The following is a 22,212-nucleotide window of genomic DNA, read 5'->3' as shown; positions in this document are numbered from 1 at the left end:
CAGCCAAGCACTGTAAACACTAAGGTGTACTGAACCCGACTTTCAAACTTCTTGGACAAATGAAAATTAAATTTTTAACACTGATCATTCAACTACTGCAGCTAAAATAAGATGGGATAAACCAGTGTTAAGCATAGACTGAGCTACAACAAAATAATTATAATTGTCGAATCCTACTCGACCTTTTTCTGCAACCTCAAAGGTCCGATAAAATGAACGGTTCCTTCACTTTGACATCCTGCTTCTAGGGGGGAAAAAAATATCCATTCTATTCAACCCTCTCCAGCTCCTCAGTGGTGGATTAGTGATTATTGTTTGTTTTCATTTTTCATTCTTTATTCCTATCCACTTTTACACTTTAAATTGTCCTTTGTGAAATTAAGCTTCATCCTAACAGCTTTTTAATATGGAAGCATATCAGACTGTGACAGAAAATTGCAATTTTTAATATCAACTATTAGAATGTTAACATTTTAAGAGCTTCAAAGCAGATGCAAGTTCATTATACACATACAACTCAATGAACATTATTTGATGTACAAGTAAGTATATCAGAAACATGAATAATATATACAAATAATACTAATTATAATGATAAAACTTCAAATCCTGCAATGACCATCGTATGAGAGAGTCATGGATTCCTGAAAATAAAAACTAGTATGATCATTGGCAAACATCAAAAGGCTGAAATAAAAGATGAAATAGTGTACTGTAAGTGCTGAATTAATTCAATTTCTGTATGATTTAATCTTAGATTTTCTATACAAAATATTTTAAATTGTGGCAAAAAGAGCCCAACACACTTTAGATTAAACAAAAAATACACAAATGCTACCGTAAACACAACACAACAGAATGGAGGTATAGCACAGCTATTGCTATGGGTATCAGTGACTGAACACACCCAATTTCATGTGGAGGAAAACCTAAAATCAGATCAATCAACTATGGGGTATTATTCAAAATAATTGAGAACCAATTTTTGTGAGCAGTTCTAACTGTATAAAGGCTGATTGGGGGTCATTACGTTTGATTTTTTTTTTTTTTTAAATCTTGGATTTCTATTGGTTTTTATTTTGAATTTTAAAAAGCCAACATTGTTGTTTAATCTTTTACAGTCAAACATGAGGTTGAAATTTAACCAAAAAAAAAAAAAAAACCACAACAGTGAGCCTTTGGGCTGATCCAGTCACCTACAAAGTTATGTTGGTTCACACCCCTTCACAACTTTGAATATCCAAACAAATGCCAACTGAACTTTGCCAGACCACAGTCAGTATAACTAAATTTGTATGCAGGCCTTCCAAAGCTATTTATCACTCATATTTGCTACTGCTTATAAAATAAGGAGTCAAAAATAAATATCTTGTGCGTGTTGGCTGAAAAATCTTTAAAATACACATTCTGGCTGAAAAAGTATGGTGTAATCTAAATGACAAAAAAGGCTCGATGCCAAAATGCAAACATTCCGTTCTATCACTCAGTATCTGTGAGCGATGGGGGCTGGTGTTATTCTAATAGGACTGTAATTAAAGCCTCCATCTCATCTCACTCTTATACTTTTATGCTCTCTCTCTCAAAACACAAAAACACACACTCACAGACATATGCAGGGAAACACAAAAATGCTTTGTTCCTCCCACCCACCTCTACTCTGTCAAGGGGAGCGTGTGTGTGTGCGTGCGTGTGTGTGTGTGTGTGTGTGTGTTTGCATGTGTGTGTGTGTGTGTGTGTGTGTGTGTTTGCATGTGTGTGTGTGTGTGTGTGTGTGTGTGTGTGTGTGTGTGTGTGTGTGTGTGTGTGTGTGTTTGCTTGTGTGTGTGTGTGTGCGTGCGTGTGTGTGCGTGTGTGCGTATGTATGAAGGGGCTGGGGGGGTGTATATAAAATCATTCTTAATTACACATTTGTCACATGAAAACCATTCTGCCTACTCTGTATGAGCACTAGCAGTCTGATTAATTCAGCAATCCTCACATTCCAACTGCTCATTATACCCCAAACTTCTACTCCTCTCTGTCTTTTTTATCTATGTCTTCCCCCATTTCATTTTTCCCTCATTCCTTTGGTTCTCATCATTTCAAGCTTTTCATTTGAGTGTACTGATGTATACTTGCCAGATCCAGTAGCCACAGAGGCAAGTTTGTCCTTAGGGATTCACGGTTTGACAGCACACATAGGCTGTCAGTGTTCAATGTTGGCTAACAATGATAAGACATTTAAAGTGGAGGGGAACACTCTGTTTCTTGCTGTTAATCTATCTTTCCAGCTCTCACCTATACCAGCGTCCCTGTTGTATCAGAAAGAATAACCAAATTCATAAAATAAAACTATCTTCACATTGAGCTTTGGTGCAACGTGTGAGTTCACCCTCAAACAACATATTTGCTATCTATTATAAGGCTGACATTAGAACATTAAATGAATTATATGTTTAACATATATTAATTTTAGGGGCTTTGGAAATAACTCATGCGATTTGATGTTCAATCTAGACTGAAGTGTCAGTAAACTAAAAAAAAATCTAAAAGGGTAAATAAGAAAAGCATAATCTGAAAATCTGAGAAACAGTGTAAACAGAGCATATATGTGAAAACAATACATCTTCATCCAACTCAAAAGGAGAGACCATCCTTTGAAACATATGTTTTTTATTTTAACAGGCAACATAACCACAAGACCATATTGTCCGTGAGCACTGCAGTGTAAAAAAACTCTAGTCTCACTTTTGTTGTGAAATAGTGTTCATCTGTTTGAGCTATTTCCATCTCTCCATCTTTGATTCCTTTGTGAGCTTACAGGAAAGCACAGGTCCGCTGCATCCCTGGAGATGCTAAATCTCGACATCAGAAAGACAAACAACATCTGTTTACTCTCAAACACTAGCAGCTCTAGCAGAGCTGCTGCCATGGTGGGGATATCACACATGCAGGATGAACAAAGCAGTAAGGTGTCTCTATCACACTGTGATCCCAAATCTCAATTGTGTTTTAGAGAGAATCCCTATAAAGTTTATTTTGCTTAAAGCATCAAGGCATCTTTGACAGGGAGAATCCTCTGAGTAGAACCAAGCTGTGCATTTACAGTATAAATTCTAACATATAGGGCCCTGTTTTCATGCCAGTTTAGATCAACCTTGTAACAGCAAAATGGTACCTTATCTTTTGTTGGGCAAAAGTCGATTTTGTTCCACCTGCTTCCATTTGGTAATATTTTGGCTTGCCATGAAATTGCTTTTACTGAAAAGTGCAGGGAGCACTTTAGAGAGGAGTGTCAATACAAATCAGGTGTGGCAGTGCAGTTTTGATGTCAAAAATAACTGATCCCCAGCCTAGTCTGACCAGGTTTTAGAGCAGCTTCAGGCATTCTGTTTTTTATGTCTTACACTGGCTGGGGCGTACCCCCATAAACTAACTAAGCTTCACAATCACATTTAACTCTTAAATCTAGTTCATACCTGCCTTTTGACTTTTTTAACCTATATACAAGTTGGCATGGATATCAAAAATGTAAGATACATGCTGTAAATTCAACAAGCACATGATTGTTATTTAACAAACTCCCTTTTAAATCTAGTTTTCTGTACTAAGTTTTTGGTTCACCATATTTGTGCAAGTATTTCAATTCAGAACCAATGCTTCAAAATTCTGACGGTTAAATGCAGTTGAAGGAATAAAATGCATTTGTTTTGACAATAATAAGAGTAAATTGAATCATAAACTCACTCTAATGGGAGAAATTATTCACTTGTACTTGTACTTCTATTTTTGCAAGTACCAATTTGAGTTACAGACTTTACACAGTGAGGAAAAGTGAGGACATTTTGGCCCATCCGCACAACTCCAAAATGCTGTTTGAGGGTTAAGACTTGGTTTTAGGGTCCAGGTTAGAATTAGGTTCAGGTTAGGGCTAGGGTAAGGGTTGGGGTTAGGCATGAAGTCGTGATGGTTAAGGTTAGGGTAAGGGGCTAGGGAATGCATTATGTCAATGAGTGTCCTCACAAAGATAGAAATACAAGTGTGCTTGTGTGTGTGTGTGTGTGTGTGTGTGTGCTTGTGTGTGTGTGTGTGTGTGTGTGTGTGTGTGTGTGTGTGTGTGTGTGTGTGTGTGTGTGTGTGTGTGTGTGTGTGCGCGTGTGCGTGTGTGTGTGTGTGTGTGCCTGCGTGCGTGCGTGTGTGTGAGAGAGAGGTAGTGAGTTAGTGAGTGTGTTTGTTTCTGTTTGTGGTTGTGGGCTCATTCATAACAAGTCACACCAGTGAGACATGAAACATTCATAGTAAATGTGACCAAGGCATCACAGAACAGGAAGTTAGATCCTCCAGTGGCTCTGACACACACACACACACACACACACACACACACACACACACACACACACACACACACACACACATATACTTGAGCCAACTAGCCTGAATAATCACTGTTTTGTTTTATTGACATTTAACTTCTGAATATATATGTACCTGCAGGCACCAAAGATGGATAGAACACACACACACACATTTGAGACCACAGCCTTGATTTATGGTGGTGCATATATCTGACAACACCTACCCCAGGTGCTGCCAGGAGATACTGTATGAGCCACAAACACACGCGCACACACACGCACACACGGGCACACGTGCACATGCACACACACACACACACTCGCACACACTCGCACACACACAGACACACACACACACACACACACACACACACACACACACACACACACACACACACACACACACACACACACACACACACACACACACACACACACACACAGCAGAGATACTGTACTCTTGCTCCAAGGCCAACACTTCATATGTATCAGTGACTGAGCATGACATGTACGCACTTGCCAGTAGAGTAGCTATTAACTTTTCTCCTCACAGCATGCTTTTTGGGCCGGCATGCCACCAGCAGCTAGCCTCCGACCCAGTGTCACTGACAGCACACAGAGTAAATTAGCCCAACTGGCTTCACCTAACCACATGGTGTTTGAGCAGAGTCTGAAAGTGCCCCCCCTCCAAAAAACATCAACATCAAATCAGCACTGAAACAACCCTCAACAGCCAACACTTCACCAGTCCCTGCTTCTTGGCCTCCAGCCTCACACATTTTAAAAAAATAACCAAATTAACAGTGGTACCAATGAAATATACTATTTTATGAAACCATCAACTAGTAAACTCTATCATTATTACAGTATAGTACATGTATAATATATATTACAACAGAAAGGGTAAACATTGCCTTAAATTGTGAAATATTTTTTTCAGCAACAAAGTACAAATACTATATTCATTAACTGCAGCAAAACTGGCTTTTTGCCTCCCTAGAATCAAACAGTTTTGTATTTTAAATTTCAGTTTCAGTACAGCAACATGTATAAATATACCATCATTTAAGCGACAAATAACAATAAACTGGCAAAAGCCTGGAATACAGCGCCAAAGAGCAGAACAGTTCAAAGGATAACTCTGCAGTATAGGAAGAATAAACATACTGCTATTGGCCCCAGCGATGTCTAGTATTCTAATCCAAATCCCTATGTCCTCTAGGTCAGAGTGCGACAGCCACTTACACAGCCATTACTGCAAAGTGTTGGTACCTTAAGTCTGTCATGATTAACCATAACCATGCACATTTCTGTGCACTCCTCTACAGGGTCAGGTAAGACTGTAGCACTGTTAGAGCCCATGCTCACAGAACTAGGGTTACAATGAATCTAGCCCCGGCACGTGGCTAGCCTTAGCTCATACCTTGCCACTATAACTTTCAAACACATGTACAATTCATTTTTGACAGGGATGTATCCATCGTCTGTAGTGTGTGCAATATTATACAACAGAGCTGGGTATATCATTCTAGTGTGCCTTTTGATTTGATTATGTGAACACTAATTAGAGCCAGCAGCATTGAAATCTAATCATTTACACTAGGTCTAGATTGGGGATGAAATCTTCAAGACTACAACAGACCGGTCAGTTGTTGTTACTGCTGACTAAAGACAGCAACAGGCAGTTTGAATGAACCATTGAACCATGCTGTAAGATTTCTGCTTTACTGAAGGAAGCTCACTTGGTGAACACAGATCAAAGACATAGTTAAATGCGTGGATTTCGGGTTTAACTCTCTACTTTCACTAGGGTCCCTGGTGTAATCTTGTCTTATTAAAATTTTACTAGCAACAGAAAGGAATGTTATAGCAGTGCACTCTGAACACTAGATGAAGCTGAACCGCTGATCTTTTCATTGATTTGGTGTGTCAGTCATTCAGTAAGTCGGAATGGATGTTGAAGCCTTAGCCTAAATGGTAGGCACTGTGATGGTAGTGATGCCAAAAACACATACTTCCCACCTGCCAGAAACTAGGAAAAGTAGATTTTAGTCTCACAGTCTGTGACAAAGATAGCTCATAAAGGACCCGTGAAATTTACAAGCAATTCTAGCTATTTATCAATTGCAATAATTTACCTGTTTAATGGTTGTTTCTTTCTCACTTCCATGGCGTATTTGTGTAATAATAATACTTGCCATCACTCATCTTATCTAATCTCACTCTTTATTTTAAGTCCTAAATTTTGATACTCCTCTTTAAATATTTCCTGCGACTTTTAGTTTTGCAACTTAGCAAACAACAAGTTGTCGCTCTCAACAACCACACACACTTTTGAAATCGCCATTAGATAGAAAGAAAGATAGATCGATAGACAGATAGATATATAGACAGACAGACAGACAGACAGACAGACAGACAGACAGACAGACAGATAGATAGATAGATAGATAGATAGATAGATAGATAGATAGATAGATAGATAGATAGATAGATAGATAGATAGATAGATAGATAGATAGATAGATAGGGAGAATGGAAAAGAAAGACAATGCACCACAACATTACAGGCATTCTCATCAGATGGTGCATATTAGAATAGTAGCTCGTCAGCAGCCTCCCAAAACAATAAAACAGCAGTCTACAGACATCTTAGCCCATCAGCACACTGTTAAATTACACCCATCAGCACCCCCCACCCCCCTCTAGATCTAAACTCTCGTCTCTAGCACCAGGAGGACAATCTGCAGAGTAATTAGCCTCCACCAACAGACAGTTACAGAGAGAAGGAGGACGTTTGGCTTGATTAAATTATTAAACCACACAAACAAAAAACAAAAGCAGCATCAAAGAGGCACTGCGGCTCTCCTTCAAAGCTCCTCGCTGTTCCCTAAATACAGAATACAGAGAACGTGTTCTCCCAAGCCACTAGTTGGCATAATTAGCTAAATGTGTGCATTTGTGCATGAGTGAGAGTGTGTGTGTGTGTGTGTGTGTGTGTGTGTGTGTGTGTGTGTGTGTGTGTGTGTGTGTGTGTGTGTGTGTGTGTGTGTGTGTGTGTGTGTGTGTGTGTGTGTATGTGTGTTTGCTGTGATTGGAACCGTTCTTCCAACTGCTATCTAAAATAACCAAGTGGTTAACGACAACATGATGCCAGGGAGCCCCCCCCCCATCCCCACACCGACGTACACACATCATGTATGTCTACACACATACACATTAAACAATACTCTAATTACAACATTTATAACTCCCCTCTGCCTCCTGCATCTCTCCAACCCCCAACCCACAAATCTGTGAATCTGGAATTGAATTTAGCCCAAGTTGAGGGCTGCGCTGGCATGAAAAGACTATTTGATTAGAACGGCAGTTGTTTCATTTGTGGTGCAGCAGATTGCAGAGCTTCTCTATCCGGTGTGCAATCTGTATTCATTACTCGGTGTAAAAGGATGATCCATGTCCTGACACCAGGCTCATCATTTCATGCAGATGCACAGCAGCTCCACAAGGCCCTTACTGAGCCACAAAACCATGCCTCCCCCTGAAACCTCAGCAAACCTCTTCTGCTTTCTTCCCTGCTCACCACTTACTCTCTCTTCCCTGGTTTTGCTTCCTCTTTTCACAATGCTAGCATTTTCTCCTTGTTTATCTGATGACTTTTTGGCCTGATATGAGTAAAGTAAAGTGACAAATGTATGATTGATTAGCAGGTTAGATATTTACAAAAAAACGTGTTAAATATTTAGGTCATATTAAATAGTTTGCAGCATGTTAGCACTTGCCATTAATAAACATATACCAGCAATAAACACTAAAAATTGATTACTTTTTTTTAATATTCCATTTAGCTGTACCTGTATTACAGATAAAAGAAATTTAAAAATATATATATTTTGTCCATAAATTAACAACACCCTGTTTTTAAACAGCCAGATCTCTCAAAAGAGCAGTTAATAGCATCTCACTCATTTCTCTCCCTCTCTTCCATCCTTTTTCTCCCCCTGCATTGCAACCCTGCTCTTTGTATGCAAAGACTGCAAAGGTCCGCTGGCCCTCTGCCACCACCAGCATCCAAGCCAAATCTACCAAAAGTGCAGCATTTAAAACTTCAAGGCATTTGGGCCCTCCATTTTAGTATGTAGGATTTGAAGTTTAACAGGTTTTGGTGGGAAACACGAATGTCCATGACTGAGTGATGTCTGTGACTGACTGAGTGATGAAGTTACACCCTTGGTCAGCCGAATGCTGCATGACTGAGTGCTGAAGTTACACAATTGGCCATTGGTATTTCAAAATGCATTGGCATTAACAGTTTCTATTGAGTCATCAGGGGGTTGTTTACAGGCAGTGTTGCCAATTTAGCGCCTTTCTTGCCAGATTTACTGACTTTTCACATTCCCTTTAGTGACTTTTTTTCACCAAAAGTACCTAAAGACAAATTCAGTGACTTTTTTGAAAAACCTTAGCCACTTTCGAAAGAAGAGTGTCGCCAGTATTGCTCTGTGGGCGAGAAGTCGGGCTTTCCCTCAGCAGGCACACCTCTTTATGCCACTCATTCAATTGACTGCACAGCAGCTGACACAGACGTGAATGAGCTTCTAACTTACTCTCTAGTGAACATTTTATAAGCAAATCTAGCCAAAAACACAGCATAGTCGTTGTTTTTAGCTTATGTATACACTGATTTTGTCAAAAGACGGTCACGGTCAGAAAAAATCAAGACTTCAGCAGTGCAGAGCGGCAGCTTGGAAATGGCTTTGTAGTGACTGCTAGTTAACATGTAGTCTTAATGGGCCGTGTTTCAGTCACTATTTAATACTTGTTCCATTGTCTGACAACAGAAACAGAAAAACATGTAAATGAGAACAGCTTTATTGGGAATTCGTCTGTATTAAAATACTGTATATGTGAGCATAGAGACTGGGAGAAAAGCAAACAGATAAAGGGCGGTCAGGCCATAAACTAGGTTTTGACGTAGTCTTTTTTATTTGTGATTGAATGTTTGTGCATGTGTGTGTTGAAGGTAAACTTAGTAGGTGTCTCTAAGTATGTTGATGCATTATTGCAATTTAGGTAGATTTCTTGATGAGGACAAGAGGTAAGGACAGACAGTTCTGTTTTCATTTAGGAGGTAATTTCCTTAAGTGTAGTGGGCTTTTTTTTTTTCACTTGCACTTGGTGACACCGTGCACTGTAGTGGGCAAAGAGGGTAAGGAGAGTGTCACTGTCTATCCAGCAATGGATTGCAAATTTCACAACGGGCTGATATGTTAAAATTGTCTGCATTCACAAACAATTTGAAAAAATTAATTTATCATAAAACAAATTTTAAAAAACAAAAAAAACAAAAAAAAAACTATCCTGCTCAGTTTAAACATGGTAGCCTAAGTGCACTATAACAAAAAATATCAAAAGTTCACTAACACTTATTTTGAGCACCCGACCTCTTTGAACTACGCATCTTGATTCAGTCCACTTTGGCAGCATTTCACTCTGCCATACTGCCAGGCTCCAAATGGATGGCCCACTGAGGACCTTCCTGATGGGCACAACTTATCTACAGATGTTCCCATGCCAGCCAAACATGTGACAAACTACAAGCTGTTTCATGACATATCACACATAAACAGAAGCAGAGTGTCCAAACTCTCACATGCTACCTCAGTTATAGATGTTTTTAGTTTTGTATTTTGCTAAAAAGGCACTTTAAGAGTTTATTGTGACAAATCGAGGGAAAAGGCAAAACTGTACGATTAGGTATTGTATTTTTATTTATTTTTACTTATACTATTTTTTTATTTTTTTATTTGTACGTATTATAGGCATTTATAGGTATTGTATTTTTTATTTTCAACCCTACAAGTCCCTGGAAACTGTGAGCTAAGAGCTTTGTATGAGTCTCTGCTGTTTGAATAAAGACAATGCAAATGCGTAAAAAAAAGTGTGTCTGCTTTATTTCAAAACATACCCTTAAGCTCTGTGCTTCCTTTTTAAAGTGAATCAAGCTAAAAATAAGGCAATGAATTTCGATAAGGAACCTTGCGTCAGCAGAGATAACCCAGGGAAAACTCATTTTGCTATCAGAGACACAATTTGAAAATTCATTCTGTGCTGTTGTCATATCCTTTTGTCCATGTCATTATGAAATGATCTGGGGAGCATCAGCCTTGACAATAAGGAAGGATGCCTTAGTTCGCCTTAACAGAACAAGGTCACTTACGATACCCTACGCTCCCTGACACAACTGTCTGATGTCTTGTATGTCTTTCAAAACCACACAAGTCTTTCCACAACTTCCTTCCTGGGTTTGAAACTAGGATCCAAAACTTTCTGGGCCTATGTGGTGGTTTGAAGTGAAATAATCCCTTTGGCAGAGTCACACAGAAGCCAATGTCTCTTCTTTGGAGAGTGTAGAGAGGGGAAGCTTAAATAATGAACTTCCAAAGAAGAATACAACAAGCACAATATACATGCCTATCTACCTTGTTCCATATGCTGCAGGGGCAGAAGAGAAAGAAAAGGCAAAGAAAACGACTTAAAATGACATGGCCAGCCTGTGTGTGGAGACTTTTAGACAGACAGGGCAAGAAGACAAGCAGACCTGTTAACAAGCATGTAAGTGAGTTTATGTGTGAGAGAGTTTTAGAGTGTGCATCTTTGTCAGTGTGCATGAGCCCCTGCCTGTGTATGCTTTTGACAGCATGGGTAGACCTGATAAAATTGCCTATGGATGAGTAGGAGTCTAATCCTAGGGCTGCATATCCAGCAAGCCATACTATAGGCAGGTCAGATGTGGTGCCACGAATAACCACCACTAACTAGCTGTCTGCAGCACATGCTCATGGCCACGCCATGCCAGCAATGATTAGCCCATGTTCATAAAGTGTTGCTTGCTAGAGATCCGGCTGTCCTCCTCTCCCTCTGTCACTGTGAAACGACATTACGACACAGACTTGATGGTAGAGAAATACAAAGAACACAGTGGGAAGGGAGGAGGAGAAAGAGGTGGAATAGACAAGGGGGAGTGGAGGGTCCCCACACACTTCTACAAACCTGAGAAGACCAGGAGTAGCAGGGGTGAAGTATGTGTTGATCCACATGGAAATGGCCAAGACAGGCTTTTCACACCAGAACCATGTCCAGAGCTGATGAAGCAGCAAGCTCATATAAGAACCTCTCACATACAGGCTGGCATTGGTGTTACACCCCAACCAGCAGCTGACTTTCCGGAACTGCTGCCAACATGCTCTATTTAGGATGGGAGGGAAATGTATTGCTTACATGAAGAAGTAATTTCTCGTAAATACACCACTCCTCTTCCTCCTTTATCCTCTCTTCCCGTTTCTGTCTCTTCTGTATGGAAAAAAATTGAATGTGCATCACATCTATTACCCTGCTCTTGCACTGCTCTCTTCCTATCTCTCCTTCTCTCTGTCTCTCATTCATTCTCCTTTACTTAATTCTTTTTTCTCTGCTTTAGCACAAGACATCAGAATATTAATGGTGTACCTTTCAAACTGATAAGAAAATTACACGTTTAAAAAACAACACATTTTAGAGGATGTTTGAGGGCATTTTAAACCCAATTTGGCATAATGATATGTGATATCTGACTCATATGATATTGTACTCAATTATAGAACTGGTTGTAGCCCACAACACATTGTTTTAGCTGCATAAAGGTAGAACTGGTTGATTAGCGTCACCAAGACATGATCCATAATGGTTCTGTGATAGTTTGAAAATCCTGTTTAATATTTAACTTAATGTGCCATCCAACTCTTCCCTCCACGACAAATTGCATAACATAACTGATGATGAATTTAAATAGGTGAGCATTGTCTGAAAGCGTAAAGTGATGATGGCTCTTTAGGGATTCTAGTTAACACATGGCCTATTCTGCTTCAGCTCGTCCTCTTTCCTGATGACGGAGAGTAACCGCCCTGCACTGTGCTTTCCCTGGACAAGTGAGGCTTACAAATCACCCCTGCTGCAGTTGGAGGAGTTGAAGGCGCTCGGCACAAGGTTTTACTGCCTGTCGTCTATGAATGGCTCCCTGAAGGCTCCTACGATAATAGCTCACAGCCGTGCCCTTCACGGAGCCTGACATCAAGCACACCCCTACAGCAGAATAGAATGGCATATCAACTTACCCAATGGGGTATCATATCAACTCATCCACTGGTTTCTGGTCATAACAGAGGCAGAAGCTGAAATGAAATAGTGGTAGCTGGAACGTACATGTAAAGTTGAAATTCACTCAGTTTGGACATGGGATACAAAACTTTTTTAAAGGTTCAATGATACTGAATTCTTGTAATATAAATGAAAGTAAATGCTACAGGAATTTTTTTCAGAGTCCTGGCCCTCTGCTCTAAAATACATGGCGTAGCACAAAATGTGAATGAGTATATGAATGCTAACGAAGTGAAAATTGGCCAAACTTCAACATGCTTGTAGAATTCAGGTTTTTTTAACCTTCACTTTGTAGGATTACCAAGACAAGTTGACAAGATAACATATTTATGTTTCCAAAAGTAAATATTAGCAGCAAAAATGATGAAAAAGTGCCCTGCCTTTTTCTGATTGTTAAATATGACTCGATACATCAGACCACTGTAAAGAGACAACAACTAATTTTCATCTTTACTGTTACACTTTCTTGTTTAACCCTGTCTTCAGTTGTTTCACCCTTTCTTTAGTTGTTTTCTGTACTGTTGAGTGAAGTCAAAATTAGACCTAGGCCACCCGGCTTACCTCACTTGTGCGTGACGGCTACCTCGCTGAACTGCTGCGGCTCGCACACGTGTGTCCACACCACCAGCGTTGCTGTTGTGGTGCTGCTACTACCAGCCCTATCTTTCTATATTGAGTTTGCCTTTGATAATGGTTATCGAGAGATAGAGAGAGAGACAGAAAGAGAGAGAGAGCCCAAAAGAAAACTACTGCCCTTCAACCAATTTTCTGTTAACTTATTAACATAATATCTGTAATTATAGCCTACATTGGCTTTCTGCTACGACTATATAGTACACTTGTAGCCTCCATTTTCTCCTTAAATAACATGCAATTGCTAAAATGGTTAAAAAGATAATAATAATTATATTTGTTTCTTGTCTGTTATAAATGTCATATATGCTGAGAACTGCACGCCTCTCGTGAAAAATAGGCTCCATGCCCAAACTCTAGACGATGCGCTGCTGCAGTGAGGCTCAAGCTGCGCCACAGACGCGCGTCTCATGCTGCCTGCGTGGATGCTCTAACCCGTTAACATGGGTGTCGAAATAAAAAACAGGACACTCCACGACCGTCACGTACAGGTGAGGTAGGTTGTGTGGCACGGGCCTTACTGATGAAATGGAGTCAGCAATACCAATCTCTGATTTTTTTGATGTATTCAGACATACACCTCACAGTCAATCAAAACATTTGTGCCAAAGAAGCTCTGGACCAGTGTTCTGCACGGGTCCAATTTTGGAAAGACGCACCCACCTTGCACCCACAAAGCCCGGGACCAGAACTCACCTGTTACCCACAATTATCTCTAAATCAAACCCAGACCCTACCCAACCCGTTAAAGTAAGTCCCGCGACCCGACCCTTGCCCGTAACGTTAATTAAGCACAAAGCTTGCACACTCACATTAAAAATTGTATTCACGCCAGACTTAAACGATGGTTAGTCTGAGGTTATCTGCTGTTTTGCGTGGTGTACTGTCCTATTCAGATGTGCAAAGCACTCACGCAGTCAGCCCCCACTTATTGAGGTAATGCAAAGTGACACAAACGTAACCAATTTCAGATAACCAAATCATCTGTCCAAAAATCCAAAGTGACTGCCCATTGCTTTCAGTCAGCTGCATTCTCAGTTCTGGAGTGATGATGAAAAACCGGGTGAAAGGTTTTGATGTAGGCATCCAAAATAAAACTAAAAATAAAGAATCATGGCAGCTAATTAGCCTTGATAAAAATTACACTTTTTTTTTCATTTCTGTTTTCTGTGTTATTTTTTTGTTCCTGTTATTTAACCCGCCGCCTGTCCACATTTAGTTAATATTTACCTGTGTACATACCTGTGAATAAGTACAGACATATTTTTTACTTGCAGGTTACCTGTCAGGGCAGCGCAGTGTAGTGCTAAAATGACTTGATGATTTATGAATTAGTCAGTGACATTGATTTTCTTAAATTAATCAAGTAACAATACTAAGCCTACAGCTACACTGTGCTGTGGTGCTGTGCCAAGGCACAGTGATGTTTTTAGCTAATACTAATGTCAGCATGTTAATATGTATACCATTTTAGTTTGCATGTTAGCAGGCTAATATTTTCTAATTAGCAGTAAACAAAAAGTGCAGCTGAGGCTGACGGGAATGTCATTCATTTTGCAGGTATTTGGTCAAAAGTTTTGATCTGATAAAAATCCTTGATGAGAAGTCAGGGGATCACCAAAGTTATTATAATTCATCCGGAGGGGAACATGAAAGTCTGTACCAAATTTAGTGACAAATCAACCAATAGCTAAGACTTAAAATATCTCTGCCTAAATTTCATATACCAGAAATTGTTCGGTATTAAAAACAATGGTCTGGTATGAAAAAAGTCCGACTGAAGTTAATTACCATATCAACCAAGTAAATCTGAGCGAAACACAGACTTTTTTCTGTGAAAACCTGCTAGACAAAACACACACCGGTGGATGATTGGACTTTCAAGGCAAAACAAACACTAAAATTGCACTGTGCCACCAGATCTTTGCCTTCCGTGGCCCAGTCAAAATTCAGAACATTGAGCGCAAGTATTTTTTGCAGGTTATTTTCTTAAAGAAAATAAGCAGAACCAAGCAAAACTTCAAGTAGTGTCACATGGTCCCGGTCATTGCAACCAACATAAACAGAATTGGACTGGGCTTTTGAGGTAAGTGAGTGGTTCGAAAAACACAAAAAAGTAAGGACATACAAAAAAGAGACATTCATCCATCCAGCCATCCATCATAACCAGTTCTACGGTGAAGCCAATTTCCACAAAGCTGCTAAGCTGATTGAGGCAGACCAAATCTGTTTCACCAGCTTACATTCCTTCAAAATGGCCATCTCACTTCCAATATCACGGGCTTTTACTGTTCCCCATTCCCCTGGCTCAGGCTGAGAGTTAGCAAGGCTTAGCTGGATGAAACACTCCAACAGCCCAGTTCTCCCCTGGAACCCACTGATATCTCTATAGCACAGCCTTTCCCACCATAGCTACACTTAGTTGGTTTATTTACTCATGCTATTATTCTTTGTTTCATTTCTGCATTTTACTTTGTGTTTCATATCAGAACAATATTACAACCATTAGGATGTAAACTAAAGATTTATGTGAATTCTGACGATTCCAGGCTCAAAGACATAATCTAATCACACCGTCTGTATACACACAAAAACACACCTTGGCAAAATGCACAGGCAGCACTTAACCACAACACCTTCTACTGGAGCAGATTAAATTCACACAAGGCCCCTTTGAAGAAGGAAATTGGACAGATAAGGCACAGATTTCTATGAAAAAAGCTTGTGAGGGGTCCTATAGAGAGAAAGAGAGCAGGGAATTGTGCAATGGAAATGACCGTTCACTTGTTTCTGTCATCTGTAGGCTTGCTCTGGCATGTTCCACTGTACATAGTGTGTTCATATACCTGATATTTATCATTCTTTTGTTGTTTACAGCGTCTTATTCCACTCCCCAGTCACTTTCTCTCCATCTCTCTCTCACACTTTCTCTGTCATTTTGCCACAACAGCAAATATCCTGTTGGCCCAGGCTGCAAGCTGCTGGTGCTGGTCTATCTGGCCCTGGGATCGATTCGGCTCCAAGCCGAGGCCTCCCATTCATCTCAGAGCCATAAAATGTGATTAGTGCTGACTACAGCACTGCAGGGAGATGGGCTGATAGGCCTGATAGCCTCAGATAGGCTGGGCTGGACACTCTACAGGAAGACAGCAGCATGCTTACCTTTTTCAGCCTTTGTTTTTCTTTTTTCTCTATGGATCTGTATTTGCTTTTTTCTCACTTTCATCTTTGTCAATCTCTTTCTCCCTCCCTCTCTCTACAATTCTCCCTCTGTCTTTATATTTGGCTATCTTCAGACTGTCTCTCTGTATACTTTATCTCTCATTTTTTTGTTTGCTTCATATCTAAGCCTGACAAGCTCGTATGCACACAAATTACATAGCAACAGTCAAACTTAAAAGCCAATGTTTTCAGTTTTACCTTCTTTTTATCCTGCAAAGTTATATTTAAATGGTGGAACAAGCCTCCATTCCCCTGAAGCCAGACTCAATGTACTCACATACAGTGGATCACTGTGGCATGTGACCACCTCTTTCAACCAATTACAGAGCTCAGAGCTTGCTAGTGCCAGAATCAAGTTCAGAGGCTGTGACAAGAAGTGAGGTAGGAATTGAAGACTGACTCAGTTCTGAGAGGAAACAAATTTTGTGGTGTTATTGGCACAAACACAATCCACTGAGATGTGTTAGAGGACATTTAGATGATGTACCGTGACAGTTTGTGCGTGTCTTAAGAAAGGACATTTCAGCCAATCTAAATGGCCATTCATTAGGAATGTTAACATATGATCAATCAATATAGCAACACAAAGTTTCAGGATATAAAAAAGAGAAACCACATCGCTTATGGATAATTTGGCACAAGGTTGGATCAAAAAAAGTTGTGGCTAATTAAAAATGATCATCTGTGATGGTTTGTCTATGTATTCCAGTTATGACTGCTAACATCATGAAACTGTATCACACCTAAACATTAAATTTAAAATCCTCTGCTCACCATAGTCTTGGTGAGTAGCTCAGTAGATCCAGTGGATAAAACGTATGTATACTGTATTTACCTATGCAAACTGCTCCCCTAACATTCAGAGAGAAACACAAAATCTGGTATCATCTTAAAAATGAAAAACTGGAAACGGTCCTGCTGCATCTTTATATTGGCTCAATTACTATTATTTATTTTAGTTCTAAAGTGTTCAGTGTTAACAAGTGCAATTTTCTACTGCTCAAGAAATGACAATTAAGCATGAATTTCATTGTAACACTTACATATTATATTTTTAGTCTCATCAAGAGGGGCTGCCCTCACTGCGCTAGACCATCAGAAAGCCCTACCAGAAATTTGTGATTTTTCTGTCAGTCAATACTATCTACAACTTTATCTAACTTGATCCAACAACATATTGACTTTAAGTATGTAAGACCAACTCCATAGATCTATGTATTTCTTATAAGATATCTATATAACATTAGTGTAATGATTGTTTGATTGATAAAGTAATCTATTCTTCAGGTTTGTATTTATATAAACAAACAAATAAAAAAAATATACTAAATAAATATACAGTATTTATTTTATTGATGAGACATCTACTTCAGTCAGGCTACATCAGGGGCAGTAGGTAGGGGCTTTGGAGTATGTTCATTTAGTCGGCACCAATATACGAAAACACCAAACGTTCATGTGATTGCACCAATTTAAAATCCTCAAACTTAAGTCTTTGTGTGTTATTGAATGGAATTGGGAGAAGAGCCCTTCTCTATGAATAATGGTGGAACTATACAAGACCATAGCATGCTTACCTGGGTCTCACGGACATTCTCCACTGTGAAGTTGAACCAAACTCTGAAGCGGGGGTTGCAGGTGTCAGGCCGGATGAATAGGTCAAACTCAAACTCACTGATGTAGTCAACACGGCCAAGGTTCCCTGCAGAGGCAGTAGGACAGCTTACATTAGCATTTAGTAGAACTGAGCAGTCCACAGCAGAGAATCACAGTGGATCATTATCAGTATTCCTAAAGGTTCTCAGTCAGTGGACTCAAAACATTACAAACATACATGCACATGCAAGACAAAACCATGTGATAACACAACATGGCCTTACTTCAAATTAAGGATCTGGTTTCACAGGAAGACATTTTGAATCAATATTTCACAGTTAAGTGTCTACTAATGGTGCATCACTTTCATAGTGGGCTCTTGCCTGATCTATCATTGTATGTAGCTGCACATTTTTCTACATCGGTAAGTCTCTCAAACCAAAACAACGCCCACAGAGGGCAGTAACTATGAGGAGCTGAAAGACCAACAGACAAGGTTGATCCATCTATCCATAACTGACACACAATATATCATCAACATCAAAAAGATGGAAGTATAATTAATCCAATGGGAAATATTTCCCTGCTACCAATTCTCAAAGCTGTCTATAAGATGGTTGTAGATGATTACATGACAAGCATACTAAATATAGGCTTCGTCTGTATCTGTATGTGTTTGTCTGTTCTGATTTATATTTGGACACACATGTGGTGGAGACTCTTGTGGTGCATGCACAAATTAATGATTGTCAGAGCCAAAGCAAAGAGATGGGGTAAAAGTGAGATAAGAGTGTGTTCACCTTCTCGTTGAGGCTGCACAGAAAAATGACATATTGTGAGTTTCACCCAATATGAGACCAGTCAACTCTGTCATTTTAAAAGCTGAGCTGAGATGCTGTATAAGACTAGCAGCTGTTGATGAGTTAAATTCGCTGGCAAACAGGGCAGACGACTGGGCTCAAAGTCCCTCACAACTCTACATCAGGGTACTGTTGACCACCTGGTGGCAGGTAGTGCCATAGCAGCAGCATGAACACACAGACACACACACACAGACACAGCTGATTGTAGACAGATGGGCTAACTACCACACTGTCAAAGTAGATCCCTCTCCTTCTGCCATCGGACAGAGCTAATCCACTAGTCAGCTTGTAAGACACACAGACACACACAAACACTTTGCTCTACTCCACTGAAACTATCCACAGAAGTGTAATCATTAGTTTATATAGGACTGCAGAAAACTACCACGGGCTCTGAAATATAAACAAAACCAGTATTTCAGTTTTAAATTTCAAATTTAAATGGTGTTTCATTCACAGCACAGCATGCAATAGCAACACACACACAGTGAGAAAGAAATTGCAAGAGGTTATTGTGTAACAATAAGCTGATGACAAATCCATATTTACATTTGAAGCCCGTCCACTAACAGCTTCCACAGCTAGCACTAATGGTGAGTGGCGTCTCATTCCAGCACATTGGTGCCTGGAGAAAATCCCTCTCTGCACACGCTACTCTGCTAAATGCACAAATATATAACTTTTGTACTTCATCTATTCATTCATCTAGACTCTGCTGATTATACATTCAAGAAGCATACACAACACAAGAAAGTAAGGGTAGATAGGCAATGACAGAAAGGTAGAGGTGTGGACTGGGGGAGGGAAAGAGAGGCAAAATTCTACATGTTGATAAAAGACCTTTATCAAGTATGAATTACATGTGCTGAGTAAGAGTTAAGTGTGTCTTTCTGTCTGTATATAAGTGCACGTACCTACATGCCAGTAAAAACATGTCCGAAGAAACTTTCTTCTGTTAGTCTGGCACACAACAACATAAAAATAATAAAAGTGCGGAATCAACTACATGAGTTACCTATTTGGCCAGCTATCTCTTACATGTAGGCTGGTATATTTCAATGAGCACATAACAAGAAAGCCGCTCTGGAGTGCTACGTGTGAAAAACCTAATAAAATGTTATAGGCGGACCTTTTCAACAATAATGTGTATTTATCACTTAGCTGATATAGTATTTAAGTGTGGTAAATATGGAAAAAAATTGTCTGTGATCACTATCACAATATTATCTTCATATTGTTCTTACTATACCAAAGTATTCAAAACAAAGTGCATTTAAAGTTTGTTATCTCTTATTAGAGCTGTTCAGACAACCATTTTTTAGTGTTTTACAGAAAAAACAATAAGGTTTCCAAAAAAAATTTTATGTGAAGTGTTTATGATCTCACATTCTTTCATTCATTTAGCCATGACAACAGTGAGGTGCAATATCATGATATGAGGACTTGTCATGACATTAAAAAGACAATGATTATAAATGATAATACTGAATAATCATCCAGCCCCTGTTTGTTTTTCATAGTGGCTGACTAGCTAAGACACAGGCAGGCATGCATGGACTAGCTTTTTGGCTGGTTGGCAATGCAATCCTGAGCCACTGAAAGCAAATAGAGCCAAGAGCAGGCGGAGAGATGAACCAGACCCAGCTGCAGCTAGCAAGCACTGACAAAGAGAGGAGATAAACAGCAGAGCAGCACCTGTTCCAGACAGATGTGTCATCGAATCGATCAACTCTCATACCAACATCACAGCTATTCACAGAGCTGACACTGCCAAATACAGACTATTACACCAGGTTTATAATGGCCTCCAAAGGTCATCCTTCCTATCAGAGTTTTAATAATGCTATTCAATAATGGAAGCACAACCACTCTCTGAGGCCACTTTCGTTATTTATTTGGGGGCATTATTTTTAAATTTAAAGTGAGTAAAGGCTTTTAAACCATTATCAGAAATCAATACATTGATTTGTGAATTTCCACTGTGAAAATCGCCTTCACATCATTATATATCTTCACTAAACAGTTCATTGGAAATAAACGAAAAATTATGCTAATCATTTTTTCTGCCTTCCAATAGTAGGTGGCCTGAAATGCTGTTACAAACAACACACAGAAACAAAATAAACCCACTGGTGTCCAACATTTTTTAAGCTTAAAAACTATAACTATAATTTACTTTATTTTCAATGCATTGCATCACAAATCAGGGGTTCTGCTATCATTTCTTATGATGGACAGGGTTTATAAGACATTACAATAATTACAAAAAGAAAACAGAAAAAATATGCAATAGCTGCTGAGTGTTATACATAAAATAAAGAATTACTTGGCTATAAATAAAGCCTATGTATTGTTTTTGTTTGTTTCATCTCACAGGAATTCAGAAGACTACTAGAAGCTCCCTGTGTGGCCAAATCAACTGGCTGCCTGTAGTTACGCTCATTGAAACAGCGAATTGACACAACCATCAGCACAGAAAGTGCTTGTTTGTGGGTGTGTGCACAAGGTGAAGGGTTTATATTTTGGTTTACAATAAACTATATTTTTATATTGCATGCTTTAGAGAGAGAGAACTAAAATTATTTTTAATTAATTATTTTTGTTTTTGATGTGAGTGGTTTTTATGGTATTTCCTCTTAAACTGAGAGAAAAGAAACAAACAGCTCTGTGCTCATAGAGCTGGTTCCATCGCACATAGATCTGTCGGAAGGTTAGTAAAGCCCTCTTGACGGCTACTTCGCTGAACTTCTGTGGCCACACGGCCAGCGTTGCTGCTTCGGCGCTGCTACTCTCAACCCTATCTTTCTACATTGAGTTTGCCTTTGATAATGGCCATCGAGAGAAGGAGCGAGAGAGCGAGGGAGAGAAAGAGAGAGAGATAGAGAGATAGCACACCAGAAAACTATTGCCCTTAACCTAATGTTTTGTTAACTTACTGACTAATATTGAATAATATGTAATTGCTAAAATGGATTTTAAAAAAATATTTATACTTATATTTCATGTGTTCAATTTAGATATAGCCTAGACATTGAAACTATAGCGATAGATGTCAGTTATTTAATGTTGCTAGTAAGATGCCAATATGACCATCAACAGATCTTTTCACTGTCTATTTTTGCTGAGAACCGCACTCCTCACGCATGAAAAATAGGCTCCATGCTGAAACACTGGATGACGCACCACTGCAGCGAGGCTCGAACTGCGCTTCAGACGCGTGTCTAAACACAGGCTGTGTGGCTACTCTAACTTGTTGACATGGGCGCCGAAATGAAAAGCAAGAGGTTCCACGACCTTCATGCACAGGTTCGGGAAGGCGGTGTGGCACGGGCCTTACGCACTCTCCTCAAAAGAGGAAGACAGGATTT

General features: G+C 39.5%; 1 protein-coding gene across 1 annotated transcript in view; it reads right to left on the bottom strand.

The window, feature by feature from the left end:
- Positions 1–22,212, bottom strand: part of agbl4 (AGBL carboxypeptidase 4) — a 277,105-nt gene that overhangs the window by 235,924 nt on the left and 18,969 nt on the right. Inside the window, exon 3 of the mRNA XM_040129068.1 lies at positions 17,963–18,087. Coding sequence (XP_039985002.1) covers positions 17,963–18,087 — 125 coding nt within the window. The remainder of the gene's footprint in view (positions 1–17,962; positions 18,088–22,212) is intronic.

Source organism: Xiphias gladius, chromosome 6, assembly GCF_016859285.1.
Source record: "Xiphias gladius isolate SHS-SW01 ecotype Sanya breed wild chromosome 6, ASM1685928v1, whole genome shotgun sequence".
In the NCBI taxonomy this organism is placed as follows: Eukaryota; Metazoa; Chordata; class Actinopteri; order Istiophoriformes; family Xiphiidae; genus Xiphias; species Xiphias gladius.
The sequence above is the reverse complement of the archived record's forward strand: the minus strand, read 5'-3'. Positions and strand labels throughout refer to the sequence as shown.